The sequence below is a fragment of the Temnothorax longispinosus genome, chromosome 6, assembly GCF_030848805.1.
Source record: "Temnothorax longispinosus isolate EJ_2023e chromosome 6, Tlon_JGU_v1, whole genome shotgun sequence".
Taxonomy (NCBI): domain Eukaryota; kingdom Metazoa; phylum Arthropoda; class Insecta; order Hymenoptera; family Formicidae; genus Temnothorax; species Temnothorax longispinosus.
Window position 1 is genome coordinate 17,937,450 of NC_092363.1, and position 17,920 is coordinate 17,955,369.

General features: G+C 36.8%; 1 protein-coding gene, 1 long non-coding RNA gene and 1 other non-coding gene across 7 annotated transcripts in view; 2 read left to right on the plus strand and 1 right to left on the minus strand.

The window, feature by feature from the left end:
- Positions 1–17,920, minus strand: part of LOC139814357 (uncharacterized) — a 70,129-nt gene that overhangs the window by 28,330 nt on the left and 23,879 nt on the right. The gene's annotated exons all lie outside the window — the stretch shown is intronic.
- LOC139814338 (orexin receptor type 2) overlaps positions 3,522–17,920 on the plus strand; it is a 40,400-nt gene continuing 26,001 nt past the window's right edge. For 3 of the 5 annotated variants that reach the window (XR_011732425.1, XR_011732426.1, XM_071780544.1), the window contains exons 1-2: positions 3,522–3,836; positions 8,376–9,430. Coding sequence is in view for 3 of the 5 variants with exons in the window: in XM_071780544.1 (XP_071636645.1) it covers positions 8,990–9,430 (441 nt within the window). In the remaining 2 variants the exon portion in view is untranslated. Of the gene's footprint in view, positions 3,837–4,234; positions 4,954–8,282; positions 9,431–17,920 lie in introns of those variants that run through there. The other 2 variants (XM_071780545.1, XM_071780546.1) reach the window with 2 other exon arrangements.
- Positions 12,641–12,778, plus strand: LOC139815518 (U11 spliceosomal RNA). The gene has a single exon (XR_011732746.1). It is a non-coding gene; the product is annotated as a U11 spliceosomal RNA (small nuclear RNA).

A 17,920-nucleotide genomic window follows, 5' to 3' on the forward strand; every position in this document is an offset into this window, starting at 1 on the left:
TCGTATATAAACCCCTGCATCTTTCATTATACTTTCCGGTTGTACCCTATTATATTGCGTTTGGGCTACAATATTTCTTTCCTTTAGATCCTTTTCATAAATGTTAATGAATAATATGCAGCTAATTCTATATATCTTTGTCTTTTCATGCATCGTAAAGATAGATAAAGTGCGACATTTTTTATTTTACCCTTGACGTGTCTTTTCAATTATTTGATATACTATGAAATAATTACTATTGATATATACTATAAATAATACCACTGAATACTATTAATTATTATTAATACTATTAAATACTATTAAATTAATTCCTCGGTAAGTATAATGAAACCGCGACTTACGAATTAACGGAATTCCTACAAAACGTTTTCATTCAAAGCGCCTTTTAACAGTATCGATTTGATATAATTTAATTTAATATTAAATAGCGTAATCGTATTTTTCACATGCCACTTTGCGCCCATCATTGGTTTTTATTACGCTATAATACATTATATCATAATTTCCGTTATATTATATACCGTTGTTGAAATATAGTAGGGTGTTTAAAAAACGAATGAAAAGAGGTTTGATCATGATTAATTATAACCGAACCGCTATATCCACGGAACAATGCAAATAGTTTGGCTCTTGCCATTCTATCCGACAACAGCTTCTCTTTGGCGTTATGTGCCGTATCGATTGCGGATGACTGGCACCTGGATTTGATTTAAGTACAACGGCAGTGTTTACTCTTTTATCCCATCTCTCATTCTCGCGTTCGCCGCAAATCAATCCGAACAAATCGCCTTTCCATCATATTCAAAAATAATTTTCCTCGAGATTATATTTCGTCATAATTGACAAGGAGTTGTCGGCATACTAGAATCTACTCGGATAGAATAAACTGTTTACTTTTGCTCTTTCACCCGACCCTTCGTTCTTCACGGTCACGTTCTCGCGGATAGGAATATAGGTCGTACAAGCGGTACAAGTCGCGATGAAGAGGGTCGTAAAGCGCGGAGTCGACGGTGCTTGCAAGCTTGACGCGGTAGTATCTCTTCCGTTTGTCGAGTGCATTCAGAGGAAGTTGTTTCGTAAAACAGAAACGAAGAAAGAAAGAAAAAAAAGGAAATTGTGTATCTCGAAAGAATAAAAAGAGCATGACGCTCGACTGATCTTATTTGTATTCCGTTGGTTTTCCCGGCCTATTCTATTTTTATGTTTTCGGAAGATTCAATTTTATCTCGCGTTGATTTATCATTTGCAGCTGCCACCAAGCACAGATGTCCCCAGGAATAATAATGTATATGAATAATCTTTTTTATACTCGAGAAAATTTTTTTTGTCTATCTTCAAAAAAGACTTGTGAATATATCGTAAATATATTACTTCTTTTCTTGGAGAGAATTCATATATATTTTATAAATTGTCGAGCAAAATAAAAAAATAAAAATAAAAAATAGAAAAATAGATTAAATCTTCTTTTTGGTGGCATGTTAGTTTAATTTATTATTTATTTTTAGATGCGTGGGGGATATATCGATATACGTGCTTCCACACTTTTCTCGTGCTAATTGGAAACGTAGGAAGTTATTATCGGAAAAACAAACTTTCACTGCTTTCAACGTAATTTGAACGATTAAATGTAAATAAAAAAAAGGCGTATCATCTCCTAAAGCGCATTATCCTGAGCGTCGCTCATGCCTCGGACTTTCGAAGTCACGGCGGGACGAAAATTTTTCATTGTGAGCGATACAGAATTTCATAAACCATGGCAAAACCCTATTAATCAAGAACCATTCAGATTTAGGAAACCTGTCATGGTGGTCGCGCAATCTTGCACGAACGTGCCGTGACACCGTGCTCGGCCCCTAAGGAATAAGATTAATTAACGTTAACGAAGAGGTATTAAACCCTATTCCGCAAACGTGGGATTACGGAATGACGACTGGAAAATGTAGCGACGAATAAACCTCGCGATAAATCGCCGAAGATAAGATAAGCGCGGACAGTGGCGATTCAATGATTGATGATTAATGAACCTGCGAATAAACATCGCGAATAAACGATGAATAGTGCGATAGAGGAGTCTCGCGATTTGTTGAAAAATATTTCGCAAATAACACACAAGCGCTCGATGCGCAATGCGCCGCTTTAGATATGTGTGTGCATGGCGATTTGTAATCAGAACATACAAATATTTACATTCAGTCGAATCTGAGGGAAAAATTGCAATAAAAATATGAGATATTGATAGTTTGTGAATTCTAAGATTGGAAACGAAAATCTTTTCAAGAATTAAGATTTAGAATTCATTTTGGAGACAAAATTTTACTTCTGTTTTTAAATCTCGTTTAATTGTTTTACAATGGCTTGAAACATGAATGATTGTACAACAATCATTTTTGACAGCTGTTCCGTATTAAACTTAATAAAGGATATATTTTTAACGTTTTATGCGACAATAGTCACGAATCATTTTTCTACAGCATCTTTGAAAGGAAAAATAAATTAAAATGAATAACATCAGGATCGCAGGAAACTATGCCACCATATATCACGGTTGTAAACCTTTAATCAGAGAAGTTATGCGGATGATAATCGGAGTGTTTTTAAAAACGTGTACCTCTGCGTTATTCCAAAAAAATAAATTTAGATTAATGCCGAGAGAGTACGTAATGCATGATATAGGAACAATTTTCCAAATTGTTTCCATATTTTACGTCAAAACAATTAGCAAATCATTTTTTCAATTCCCGTATTACTTAGTAGATTGTCATTACTGACATGTATCGAAAATTTCTCTTATAATTAAATATTGGATCTCAATATTCAATAAATAGTTTCCTGTGTGTAACAGCAATTTTATAATTTTATAATTTCTAAGTGTCAAGTATAACAATTGATCAAAGCATTAATATTTCAATATTTTCCAAGATGTATGGCGAGCATTGTTTCATATTGCAGCTTTATACAGTTTTCTGGAGTTTTACTAATAAGTAAATAAAACAAGTATAAAAAATAAACGCGCATGTATATCAATAACGTTCCTTTTATGAAACACGCTAGTAAAGTCAAAGGAAAGTCCAATATTTCCCTTTAACACATTCCGTTTGGGAGATTAATATAGCAAAACCATAAACAAGTTTTAATCAAAATAAAGTCCGTTCAAAATTATTTCAAAAATGTCATTTCGCAATGAATTTCCTCGATATATTGTTTTCCTATTCGGAATTCGAAAATTACTATAGCGTCTCGACATTATCGTCCAGGAAAAATCGTCAAACTCGTTCAAAGGACTCGTCAGTAGAATTAAGATTCGCAGGAAACGTATAATTTTTTTTAATTGCCATGTACCCAGAATACGCAATTCCGCGTCGAAGGAAAATAGTTAAAGTGTAGCAGGTACAAGCAGATGGAATATTTTGGTCCCCCTAGATTGAGCAATTTTCGCGGCGTGCAAGTGCGGCGTCGTGACCGACGTGCACCTCACGGCCTCGTTAAAACAGCGCACCTCAGTTTCGCAGAGTCCGCCGACGCGTTCGCATCCTTCCGCGCGGAAGGAGCCCGGAGCACTGTACCTCGCTCCGGCGTCGGTATGTTCTCACCCCTTCCATCGATGCTCGAGCAAACATCGTAACGATCCTGAGGAACCGCGACGCGACGCGACGGCCCGTACCCGGATTCGCGAGAGTGCCCGGAAAAAAAAACGCAAACGCCGGAGAGAACCGCGGTTTGAAAACTTTGTGAAGTCGCGCGAACTTTGCGTCGCGAAAAAGGAATTTTTGCTCGGCGGAGATTTTTCGTGCAAATATCGTCGTCGACGATTTTTCCCTCCCGGTAAACAGAAGGTAATAACTTCGCGTGTTAACGGAATTTTTAGTGGTTGTCCGAATTATGTATGTTTTTAAAAAGTTGAAACTTTAGTTTTGGAGCGCATTGCAAAAATCAGATTATTGATATATGTCGACCAAATCTGAATAAAATGTAATTTTGCAAATATTTTTATGATACTTTAATATATGTATATATATATATATATATATTAAAAGTATTTAATTACTTAATAACATTTAAGTAGTTAAGCATGTAATAAAATAAATATGTATATTTAATACGTACGGTAATTCATTTAGTCACGCGAATGTCAGGCTTCATTTCACCATAAATAAATATGTTTTATTTATATTTATTTTTTTATACTTCGTTTCTTATTATTAATAATTTCTAAATAAAATTAAAAATCAGAGCATACAGAATTACCTAAATTACAAATTTTCTTCAAGAAACAAGCATTTAAAGTAATTCAACAAAATTGCATTAAAAACCTCGGTGTTATCAGAATTAAAAAGATAGAACGAAATTTAGCACAGACTATTTTCCCAACTTTATCTCTGTTATCTCATGAAAAGTATAGGAAATCCGGAAAATTCGAAGAATTCGACATGCAGCAACTGGTTAGTGCGGAAAATGAGTTTAATTTCACGGAGCGAATTTTGCAAACGTAAAACTCCGATTATTTTCGACATTTTTCTTTAACACACATCCCTATCAACATATGCCGGAAGAAAAAAACTGCACGGAACGCGAGCTAATTGCACCATAAACCAATGTAAACATTAAATTATGATTACGTACAAAGAGAGGAGGGAAAAATCTCTCATTATAATACGATGTGTTTTACGTGAATTAACCAAGTACTTTAGACGCATCTTGCGCAGCCTCACCTCTATAATTCGCCGCGTTGAAATTTCGAAGTGTGACGCCGAGAATACGTGCAACGTGTATAAATCTGTCCAAATATTCGATTCTAAACGTGTACGCAGGAAATAAGAGTCTAATCTTGCGGCGCGGCGGATACATTCGCTTAAGGAAGACTATTACTGTTTGTTACGAGCCAACCGGGGAAGGAAGCCCACGAGACTTTTCGCTGTGATGGGATTACTAGACGTGACCGTACCGTCGCGGGTAACGTTAATGTTTCATTGCGGATTTTCGTTAACAAGAAAGAGAGGAAGAGAGTGGGCGAAAAACAGTGAGCGAAACGTTACGAGCGGCGACCTCTCGCTCGGACCTATCGATGAAATTTAACTAGTTGTTTTGGCAATCGGCTCCGCGAATAACAAGGCGCAACGACGCGACGATAAATCAGCACGAAGGGTGACGTTGTATACGAGAGCCGATGCTGCAAGTCCACGACGCGGCCTCGGCGTTTTGCGTTCGTACCTGGAGCGGAGATTTATTCGCTCGGTTCCTCCCTCCGGTATATACACCGCGGTATCTAGCACGTTTGTTCTCGATTGTAAAAGACGGAACGAGATCCACTGCGGGAACGAGATCGTTCGCGAGAAAAGAGAAAAAAAACGAAAAAAGAGAAAAGAGGATTTATTTCGCGCGTCCGCGACTTGTCTTCCGATCGACCGATCGTATCGCCGATAATGGACCGCCTCGCGCACACGTGGAAAGTTAAATTAATCCCCCGGCGGATACAAAGGCACGTGGAAATAATGTCCCCGCGTACCAACCTTCGACGACTCAATTTCCCGTAATACTTGCGCGGGAATTAAGCGGTATCTTTCCGCGTGGATAGTTAATTCATTAATAGCGAGGAAAACGGGCGAATCGCGCGTAACAGAATGCTTTTGGATATACAAGCGTCATTGGAATTTGTAGATAAAATTAATGAACTAAAATAGGAAGTAACTCGTACGAAAGCTACAGGGTCGTTTCAATTATACTCGAGGGAGCCATGAAAGTTTTACGAGGAAATGTCTCGTTGTTCGTATCACGATGCGATAAAAGGGGAGAGAAAGAAAGAGAGAGAGAGAGAGAGAGAGAGAGAGAGAGAGAGAGAGAGAATAGAGAAAGAAAACTCCAACACGACATTAGCACTTTTTTTATTGGTTAGCAGTTCGTACGGTTAGGTGAAAAGCAACGATAAAAACTTTTCGATAAAGATAAAAATTATGTTTTCTCGACGCGCGACAGTTAAGAAAAAAACAACATCGAAAGTGAGATGGGGGAAATAAAATTTCTTGGTACTAATTAACTCTAATAACTAATTGAGTTTAGAATTATTAGAAAAAATTAAAAACGAGATTATTTGATATCTTAATTCTCATTATATAGGTAACATATTATACGATGTAAATATTATTTTCATTATGTGATATTACATAAAAGTTGTTTTAAACAGCCCACAATAACTCATATTATGCAATGATATTTAATCATTTTCTGTTTATATGCAATATATATCTACTGAATATTATCCTACATCAATATTATTAAAATAATATTACATTAATGATATTAATTGTGTATTTAAGTCGTAATGTAATTATATTTGAGAAGAGAATTGTATAATCTACAAAAGACGCGGGAATGAAAATCTTATTCTTTCTTTCTTCCCTCATTTATCTTTGAAATTCAAAGATGAATAAAAATGTTAAAAAATTTAAAAATATTCTGTCATTCTTTTTTATCTTCGTTAAGCAATTGGCACACAACAAATAATTATCAATAATACTACGTAAGAAGTGAATCTATTTTATCCCAGAATTGGCGGAAAATGAACACGTATAGCTTATTTCTTTGTGCGATATTCGTAATCAGTTTTCCGTTAATGTAAATTCAAGGCACGAATTCGCGTCCCACATTTTTCGGGACGAAAAGTTCTCCATAAATTAAATTTAAAAGCAAATAGATAGTAACAGCTATTCCTCATTCAGTTTGAAGCGAAGTTATTTCACGCATAGAAAATACGGGAGCATTTTGAATTATGGATTAGAAAAATGGAACTGACTGTACGTGAGCTGTATATGCGAACGGCACTTCCAAACTTACCATATAAATTAGTTAAACCATTTCCATTCGAAAAAAAATAGGTCGATAGTAGAAATTAGCTGACGGAAAGGCAAAGATGCATGCCTCAATTAATGGTCAAATTGGTACGACACCCTACACGGAATGAGGGAGGTTCCAGGTTCGAACCCTAAGATAATATTTTTCACAATAAATTGAATTATTTACATAGAGAGGATGCTTATATATATAATATATATAAGCATCAAAATTAGATCAATTTAGAAGAACCAAAATCCATGGTCGAAACGTCTTAACGATTAATTGAACAAAACCAATGGTCGTATTGTCATGACGTTAAAAAATGATAGTCAGTAAGGTCGATTAAAAAGTCTTTACTTTTCATTATTCACTGGCGAAGTAAATGTTACTATTCGGAATTTTTATAAGAATTGCACTAATGGTGAAAAATAGCTTGCCAAGAATCTCTGCGCGCTTCATCTTGCAACGTCATAAAATTCAATAAAATCAAGATACTGCCGACCTATTTTACCGTCGACTAGTAAACTTTTAATTACATCACACAAGAAGACCTAATTGAATTTACCGACGAGCAAAATACAAATACCATGCAATTACAGATAAACCACACTCGGATTCGATATAGTTCCATGTTAATCAGCGTGTGAAATAATGATATCTGCGTGAATTAACTATATACAAAGCGTCTTAATCGATATTGTTCATTTAGTTCAATTTACCGAAAAACATCTTCGAATATGTATATATACAGCATTTTGCGATTCTAGAGATTAAAAAATTAATCAACTTGTTGGACTACTCTAAAAATCTAAAAATATTGAGTCCCGACATTTCAACAATGTCGAATATTCCTTCTTTGACATTTTCGGTAACAAAGATCGACTCTACATTTTACGTAGGGTAATGTGTGTTTGCCATTGTCCGCCCACTCTGGGATATCCGCGCGCGCTCTTGCACGAGTGCTGAATCATTTGTAATATTGTCGTGACACTCGTGACTCGTGACCAACATTGCTTCGTTCTTGCCCCTCATCGTCACTTTATTCGCCGCTTCTCGCGTAGATCACCGATTGGCTTTATTTGCCCGAATGACCATTATATTGCACTTCTCTCTCATCCGCGTGATTTCAAGATACTTTACCGATTGTATCAGTTTAATTAAATATCTGCACCGATCAACGTGTTTATCCCTATAACCGACTTAACGGCTTGGTGTTTTTATTTTGTCGATTTTTGCTTTAATCGAAGAATTCTAATGTTTCTAATACGAAGCATCGCTGGAATAAGCGTGTAAGCGTAGAGAAATTCTGATTTGTATGAGATAAGATTGATTTGGACAAACCGTTTATATATTATGAATACGTTATAATCTCGTCTACGAACCTCATCGTATTCGTCAGAGCATATCTGAACACTATGAAATGATTAACTGAAGAAAATCCGACTTGGCAGGTATAATAAGCTCGGAGCTATTCGGATCTTGCAAATTGGGCATCCGCGGCATCTGACATTTGACTCTATTGAAGTGTATTACAATGTTATTAGGCACAGACCTGGGAATCATGTTGAAGTTACGGAGTTCGAGTACCTAGGGGGAGAACATTATTTCTCGCATGGAAGATAAACGGTACAATTTCAACGACCGTCTTCTTTGCCGTGCGCAAACGGATGCTGATTACGATCGCGCTCTGAAGAGCGGAATGCATGATCCCTGCTTCAAAGAAATCCTACGCTAAGGTCGCGTGAGCACAGATTGTAAAAGAAGAAGGAAACCGAGAGCTCTCGTGAACTTCAAGAGCATACCGATTACTGTGAGAGCACCGGTATCTCCGCGCATTGCTTTATCTACCTTTACCAAATTTGCATTCGTGCGATTTATTTGACGGAGTGACTTATTGGACTGAAACCTGTCACGACGCGGTACCTCAGCAAAGATATGCACTATTTGCGTTAATACTGACGTGATCGATAATTCGGCTCGAGTGACTTATCCGTCCGGATTCCGGATACTGTCAATGAATTTCGCGATGCTACTATGGAACATCGTAATTAGAGACAGATCGCAATTAAATCGTTTATACAGCGTGTAATTGCGCGCGGACGATTTGCGGGTGAGATACTATACTGACGAAATAGTGACGACGCAATAAGATCGAAACATGAATCTCGCTGTGCCGATGATCGTCGCCTGGCTGGTATCGGCGACGCCGCGCTCGTGCGACGCCGAGGACGCGGACGACGATTACTCGGACAATTACTTCGAGTACAGCAACGTGACGAATTGCACCAACGACTACTGCATCCCGGACGAGGACTACATCGAGCTGATGGTGCAGCACATATTCCCGAAATTCTCCTACTGGGTGCTGATCGCCATGCACAGCATCGTCTTTGTCGTCGGCCTGATCGGCAACGCGCTCGTCTGCATGGCCGTCTATCGCAATCATTCGATGCGCAACGTGACCAATTATTTCATCGTCAACCTGGCGGTGGCCGATCTCCTCGTTCTGCTCATCTGCCTGCCGCCGTCGGTCCTCTGGGACGTCACGGAGACCTGGTTCCTCGGATTGAAACTCTGTAAGGCAGTGCCGTATCTCCAGGTAAGCCTCTTTTCATCCCGTTAAAGATAACCTTTCCACATCCCGATTATCTAATTATCAAATCGACTTGAAGTCGGAAGGATTATATAAGAGAGAGAATTTAAAAATGCCCAAGAGAACTTACACGCGAAAAAGTTTTGCGATTCATCCGATACTCTTATCTTACAATTTATAACCTTGTACTAGCCGATGAGAAATTGTCATTATTTCTCATTTTAAGTTCCGTGCGAACTCATTAAGGTCTGGTGTACCTGATACCTGTTTTCGAGGAAAATTGGAGAGGTGCTTGGTTCGCAAATTACCTTTGTTCGCGGTTGAGAAGTCGAGATTATCCCCTTTCGGCAATAGATTCTTGTACGACCTGTTAGTGCCTAACCAGATAATCTTGAATTTCAGATTGTCACACTGCGGAACTGCTTGAATAAACGAAATTGTCTAATCATTCTTTTGTTTAAGCGAACATCAAAATCGATCTCTCCCGTATTACGCTGTATTATGAAATATTTCTTTAAAAAATTTATTTACGCGACTTTTTTATTATTTGATAAACTTTGCGATTGGCAATTTAGATAACTGTCTAGTAACCTTTGCTGTTATAATTATCTTCTTTTCATCTCGAAGGAAATTGCTTTCAACCGACATCAAAAGGCGTTTCATATTTCTCAAAATTTTGTCCGAAGACTTTTCAAGACGACGGACTTCTGCAAACTATGCATATGGAAGCTTCTTTGTGAAAGTGATAAAAGTCCAAGTGAAAAACTTAGTGAATCTCGGCGGGGTTAGGAATGTACGTCCGTTCGCAGGAACTTACGATTTAATCTCAGTTCCTACATTATCCGATTTAATATCCTCAAAGTATACAGTCCGTGAGCGCGGATTCTGCGGGCACGCTGATTCGCAGTGCGCGTAATAGAATCAGCAAAATCAACATCCCGGCGGATGTTTGGCCGCCGGCGGAGATAGCGCAACGTATTTCCCGCGGGCTCGTCTCCCGGCGGCTTTTTAGGGATCAAACAAGCCCGATATTCTCAAGTCCGCGTCGCGGCCTTCTCGGAATTCACAATCGCCGCGATACGGAAGTCATCAGGCGGAATATATTTTGCGAGACTTTCCGCGTCCTATTCTATATTTCTGCGGCGATTCTGTTACATCGATCGCTACAGTCGCCACAATACCGAAAAGTAGGAATCGAAAATCCTAAAGCCCGTATATCGGACTACGAATTGGTATTGAGATATTGGATTGAAATTTAATCAGTCAGATCAGAAAAAACTGATCTCAAGTTTAGTAAACTTTGCTCTGATTGGTCAAATTTCAATCCAATCTCAATCCCAATTCGTAGTCTGATACGGGCACAAGACGCAAATGTCGTATTAACGGACATAGAATTCCATTAAGCGACGCTGCCCACGCAAACCAAGCGATCACGCTTTACGCGCGATTTTTCCATTCTCCCTTTTCTGTAATCGAACTTGACCGCATTCATACAATTTTGCGTTTAAAAAAATCTTTCTCGCGCCTTGGAAATGTAAACCAATATATGAAAATGTATTCTCCGTGTGTGTCACGCGAGGGATTATGCATACAAGGTTCGAGTTGCGCTTCTCTCAAAGTTCGTTTTTGCACAGAAAATATGTTTTGGCAACTCTCCGAAACATTGTTTCAACTGTATACGCTTGCATCTCATTAGCATTTCAGACCTTTAGACCTTTAGTAAACTATTGCTAGCGAAGGCCGAATTACGCTTGTTGCATGTGTAATTTGAGTCGTATCTAGATAGACAATGACAAATTTAACCGCAGTCTCATGAAAATAAAGAACATTCTTATCCACGAGAAAACACTACCGTAACACCGCACCGTTATCATAATTGAAAAAAATGATGAAATATTTGAGATATGTGTGAAAGAAATGTAAGTAAGTAACATGAATAATTCTGAATTATTTACGTATGAAACAGGCTACGTTACAGCATTTCGATTAATTAGCAGTTTGGATAATCGGCTTTCCATTGGCATTACGCTTGTCCATTGCAGGCTAAATGAACGGGCATAAAAATTATCCGAAATTGTATGTAATCTCGATACGCTATCATATGTATATGATGTAGATTCATGGGGCACTTTATTTTCTGCTGGCACGCAAGGCTAATGAATCAGTTTGTGTAATAAAAATCCTCTTGCCCGAGGTATACTTAACTTGATTATCAATTGCGCTACTTTGCCGGGATTGCGCTCTTCAACGGGTCACACTAATGTTAATTTGAGTGCGTGGTTAATTTTGTTTGTCAAATGCTTTAGCAGCAATCGCGATGAAATTCGCAAAGAATCGACCTTAATTGAGCTCGATTTAAACCCACGATTAATTGGCTTGCCGTTGGAATATTTTGCGCTTTGAAGGATTTGATGTTGTTATTGCAGAATAATCTGACATTTAAAAACCTCCGGCTTGTCACCGTATCGGACTACAATATAACGTTACGTAATAGTGCGACAATTGAAACGGATGATTTCTTTTCCCTTTTGTCGCGTTCAATGGAAAACCTGTGAAATTGTACAAAACGCGGTTTTTTCGATTCGCAAATAATGAATATACATGTAACAACAAAAATAAAGAATCAAAAAATGAATATTGGACTCTCGAAATTAAATAAAAAACTGATAAAGGATGGCTATATATGAGAGTCAGACGCAGTTATCGGTGCGTAAAAGATCCAATTCACTGATTTGTTCAACAGTGTATATATTCGAACGTTTCGGCTCGGGATTGAGCCATCTTCAGCAAAATATACAAAAATTAATTAATAATTGCTCCCCTTTTCGATTCTTAACTCAGTGAGTTTCACGATTGAAAGATCCAATAAAAAAAATAAAGAACTCAAATAAATTAAAAAAAAAGTAACTATAGCGATTATAAAGTTAATAGAGAAACAGCCTGTAGCGATTGTAGAATAGAGATATACATATTGTCTTGAGTTATTTTTAAAGCTACCTAAATATAGATACTTAAAGACTTCGCTTGTCTATCAGTCTATGTTATCAAGATGCAGAATAAATCGATGAGAAGCATCGTGGATTTGACTTGTCATCAGACGCGTTGTATCCGATAGTTCCTCAAACGTACAATAGATGGCCAGAGGATCTATATTTGTCTCGTGTTTAATTTCCAATATGCCGGGCTTATAAGACGCCGGTGTTGAACAGGCTGATCTAAAAGGGTGCTCGCTACTTCAATAGCGCGTCGTGTCGGTTAACCCCGTCATGATGGGGTATGGCCATCAAGACATACCCAGTACATAATTTTTGTGAACGCGAGGCTGTTGGCTGCCAATTACGCACCGGCGCCTCCACCTTAGTTCTCTTACAAAGTAAATGCTTGTACAATTACCACTGTGTTTTGAATGTTTAATTTAATCTCGAGCTGCTCAATTTAAAGGCTATTATTTATAAGGGCTATTCTTTAAAGGCTATTATTGCGTTAATAATAATTTTAAACAAACGCGGTCAGATATACGTTAAATACTGTAAAGTATAGCTCGATGTAATGAGAGAAGACACGTAGAGAGAGTAAATTTTACGTAATATTAAAATATTATAATCTTTCATGCGCAAACTTTGAAGCTATTCGCATAAAATTTGAAGTAAATTGAATGCACAGGCGCGTACGTACATGAAAAATTTATTAAACATGTGCCGCGCTGGCTAAAACTTCTTAAAGGGAAAATTTTGCAAAATGCTACTAAACTCCTTTGAATTTAGTCACGTCATTTTGGATATATAAAATGTATGTGCATATTAATACCACAGTCACTGAATCGCGATATTGCAGTCTGTCAAAAGAGAAAAAGGGAGAAACTAAAACGTAGTATAACTAAACTTTGTGTTTACTTCAAAAAACAGAATATGTACCTTAACATCTCTGAAAACGCGAGTGAAATATAAATAATATTTGTATGTTATATTGTTATATATATATATATATATATATATATACAAAATATAAATAATAAATATGAATTACTATTCCGTAATATTGTATTTTATTGAAAATTAAATTAGGACAGAACACGATTTTTTAATCGACGTAAACTGATGCATATTGAAAAATATCAGTGATTGATAACACTATCGGGAAGAGACTCTATCTTCATATAAAAAAATATTTTAGAAATGCAAAAAATGTTTTTTTCGTTCTCTAAAAAATTAAATTTTTTTAAATTAAAAAGTCGATACTTCTTTCTCTATTATAAAATGATAAAAATAACATTTAAAGAAGTAAAGAAATAATTTTTAAACCATTTAGTTAGAGGACTCAATTATTTTCTGTTATTTTTCTTTGTTATTTGAAAATAGAATACGCGGATTTTTTAATTCAATATTTTAAAAATTATTGTTGAGATATGTTTATATGTTACATTTTACTGCAGCCTTAAAAGTTATCAAACGTCTACTCTCTACCTAAAGCTTTCAAGTAACATTTATTATTATTCCGTTTCCTTTTTTTTTGTGTTTCTCTTTTCGCGTTTATTGATCATTAAAAGTTGCCATTATAAGTTGTTGAAGTTCCAATACAAAAACCCATTTCTCCATCTTTATACATTAATTATATAGTCCTTTTGTTTATTATTTATTTTATTTATAAATTATTTTGTCAGTTATATATCTATTATCAACGAAATGGGCAATGAAAAAAATATTTTATTTCACTGATTAAAATGCATTTTATATTTTATTCTCGATTTTATTAAAAATATAAGCTCCGTAATGAATTATCTTTTACATAGTTAATTTAAAAAAAAAATGAAGATAAAATATATAATCTTGATTTTATTTAATTAATAATTTTGAATGCAATTAAGATACATGTATACAACATATTACAATCTGTGACGTATAAATTTAAATTAAATGCAAATTGTACGCATGATGTTAATATGACGGTGCGATGTATTAGAAAATATAGTGTATAAATTTATATGCTAATATTATACGCGATCGTGAAATAAGGTTGAAATGTGAGCAAAGTGTGACGCAGTTCGACAATATAATAAATATTATTTCACCTATCCGTTACTTTTACACGCGCAACGCGACGGGAAATCGATGCGTGCCATTTATCTTTTCATCTATGAACAAGTGGCGCAGTTTTGTGAATATGTTATATAAATGACGTATGTTCCAACGATATATATCGATTCTAACACGGAAAGTATCCTGTAGTAATATCCTCTGCTGTTGCATATTCATAATTAGTATGGTGGTTCCCCCAAAATGCTATATAAATGCAAATCCATTATATGTACATATGAAATTGATTAATTAGATAACACAAAGGGTCTCGCAATGTATATAAGTCATCGATAAGACACTTCGAGAAACGATCCTTTATATAGGTATATGTATATGTATTATATTTAAAGAATCGTTTCTTGCCACATCACTGTTAATGAATTCAATTTTAATTATAAAGTTATATTAATTACTTAATTATATACTGTAATTATTTGGTTACACAAATTTGTATTATTATATATCTCGAAAACAATTATCCAGAATTGTGAACATACAGAGAGTATAATAATTCATTTTAATGTACGTATACACGCTATGGGTGTAATTAATATAATTATGTAGTTAAGTAATAATACACCTGCACAATTAAAATTGAATACATTACGAATGTCGTGACGAGAACAATTTCTCAAGCACACGGAGAGAATTTTCTCTTAAAATTTACCCTAAAATCATGGTAGCTGTGGGACAACATGTACCACCAAGAATTTTATACGAGTTATTCTGATTATTATCTACCATAATAAAAAATATTAATATCTATTACATTAAAATATAAAATATGTTTGATTAATTTTACTCAAATATATCTAAGAATATTCAATAATTTTTCAAAATCTGCTTGGTAAGTTTTATTACGTTGTTTGTAAAATGTCTTTTGTATATTTTAAAAATTCCTTGGTTGCCAAGTTGTCCCAAGTTTGTAGTGAGTTTAAGGGTAAAATATAACAAAAAATTCTCTCCGTGCAGCAAAAGTACACGCTGCACAAAATGCATGTTGTATCTTCGCGCGAACTTCCCTGTTATACAGTTCGATCGCTCGAAGCATGAAAATTTTCAACGTTCGACGGAATAATGTCTCAAGCATGGCCGATAATAGTCAGTTATCGATATTTTCGAGCGTGTCGCGGCGATATAGAGCGCTAATCGGTTATAGCATTCAGTAAAAGAATTTGCGTGTTATTCTCGCGCTCGATTACCGAGTCGTCCCGATTAGACGAGTACGTGCCCGTACATGTAAATTCTATTTGTTACGGTCACTCCCGCAGAATGTGTCCGCAGAATGCGTTTAACATCCTCCGTGTGTCCAATAAACGCACGCTCGCATACATCCCTAACTACGTGCGCTTCCACCTGCCCCGTTGCACATTCCTTTAAAGCAACGGCGCATTATTCTCGACGCGGTAATCCGCGACGGCGCGAAAATGGATTAAGCGATTAAAGACTCGTGAGAAAGGACGGCATTCTTCTGTTGTTACGTGACCCAAAAACATTTTACGACGACGCCGGCGGCCAAACACGCGACTCGGTATCAGATATACGGTGTAGTATAAAGTCCATTTCGGACTTTGAATCCGCAGGATTAGAGTCAGGGTGCCGCGTTCGCTACTCGCCAAATCCTCGTTGCACCAACATCGTATTATTGCGAGGCACGACGCGAATCGCGAAAGATCATGATATACACGTCCATTGTATCTCGCGTCGATCGACAAGCCGATCAGTAAATACTGTCAGAATCTGTCACGCTCGCGCTCGCGCCTCACGCGTCAACGCAACGTTATACCGAATCGAAATCGCGGGTATAACGCTCGTGGGATTCGGAACAAACGAACTTTGCAACCATTATTCCGCCCCAAAGATCGAGAACGGAAATACCTGCCGGCGGAGGGCCGCCGCGCCGTGCCGCGTCATATCGATCTGCATGTGCGCGCGATTCGAAAGCGAGCGAGCGTGTGAGTAACCGACCGACCGACCCGTTCGTGGCCAGATCGCGTTGATTAACGCTGTTGTACATTATATATTGGATGTATGTGATGGTAACGTAATTGCCATGCGTAAATTTTCGCCTCTGGCGCGAATATTGCTGCGCGTTTAAGCCTTCTGTTTTAATTTTGGACGCAACAACGCGCGAGAAAACCGCATTTTTGAAAGAATTAACAACACGTCTCGCTGTAACGAGCAAAATGTTGCCAATGGTGTTTTGTATGGTCAGTCATATCCAACGAGTATTATAACTCCAAAAGTTGGTGGTTAATTCCTAGCTAAATAATTTCTTCGACTTATAAAAGATTTTCTCGATGTTTTCTTTGGCCCTAAAGACTTTTTCCGTTTGCATTTTTTATTATTGAGGAAAACGAAAAAGGTTTCTTTCACGATGAAACTCTAGGAATTAAGTAATCTTATTATACTGATTATCGTCATTATAATTGTTAATTTATCGCGATCCGTTCTGAGCGCGATTATTTTACCTAGGCACGAGATGGAATTCACATGTTTATTAGAAAGTCATGTTAAGATAAAAAATTCGCGGAGAAATATTTTCACTTCATTCTTTTATAGTTCGGGGATAGAAGAGTTGGAAGCAGAAGTCGCGATGGTGAGGTCAATATATAATGCGCAAGAAAATGATTTGATGCATTCGTGTTGCAAAGTCGTTCGCGTTGTCTGGACCGGCTTTACGACGCTAAGCTAATGTTATATCGATTCGCTTTATCGCCCATTGTTTTAAGACTTTATCAGCGTCCTGGAAGATGCTGCGCGATGGTGACTGCGCCACATGTATAACGATTGTGATTCATTCGATTGATTTTATCCAAGAATAATCTTCATCCAGTTATAATAAATGACGAATTTGCAAATTTACTCACAATTATTACAAAGAGACATTTCCTATGTTAAACGTTCGTCAATTATTACCTTTTTTATAATTCATTTACACCTCTACTAAACGTGAATAAGTATGAATATTTCTGTTTGACTGTTCCTTCCCACTTTACTCCCGTTGGCGCGAGTTGTAATTTTCATCGCGGTAAGTACATCACGCGCGTTTCCAGCCTCTCATAATTATGCGTAAAAGAATTGTTTCCCCCACGAGTCTCGGTAAAATAATGCAGAGGCCATTAACGCTGTTATAGTGGACCCGACGCGCGGCTGCGGCTGCAACGTCAAAGCTAAAAGCGACGGCAATCGCGGCCGGCGATGTCGTTCGATAAATTAATTAAAGATCTACTTATCGTTTTCAGTGTATTAGAACGTAAGTGTTCTCAACGTCTTTACGGATAATCTGGAAGGAGTCCGTCGAATATATGGAGTGATTAAAAAGAATGATTAAAAAATTTAAAAGCGTACAATATATATACATATAATTTACAAGCTTTTTTAAGCTTACAGCTGTAAGCTTTAAGCAAAGCTGTAAGTT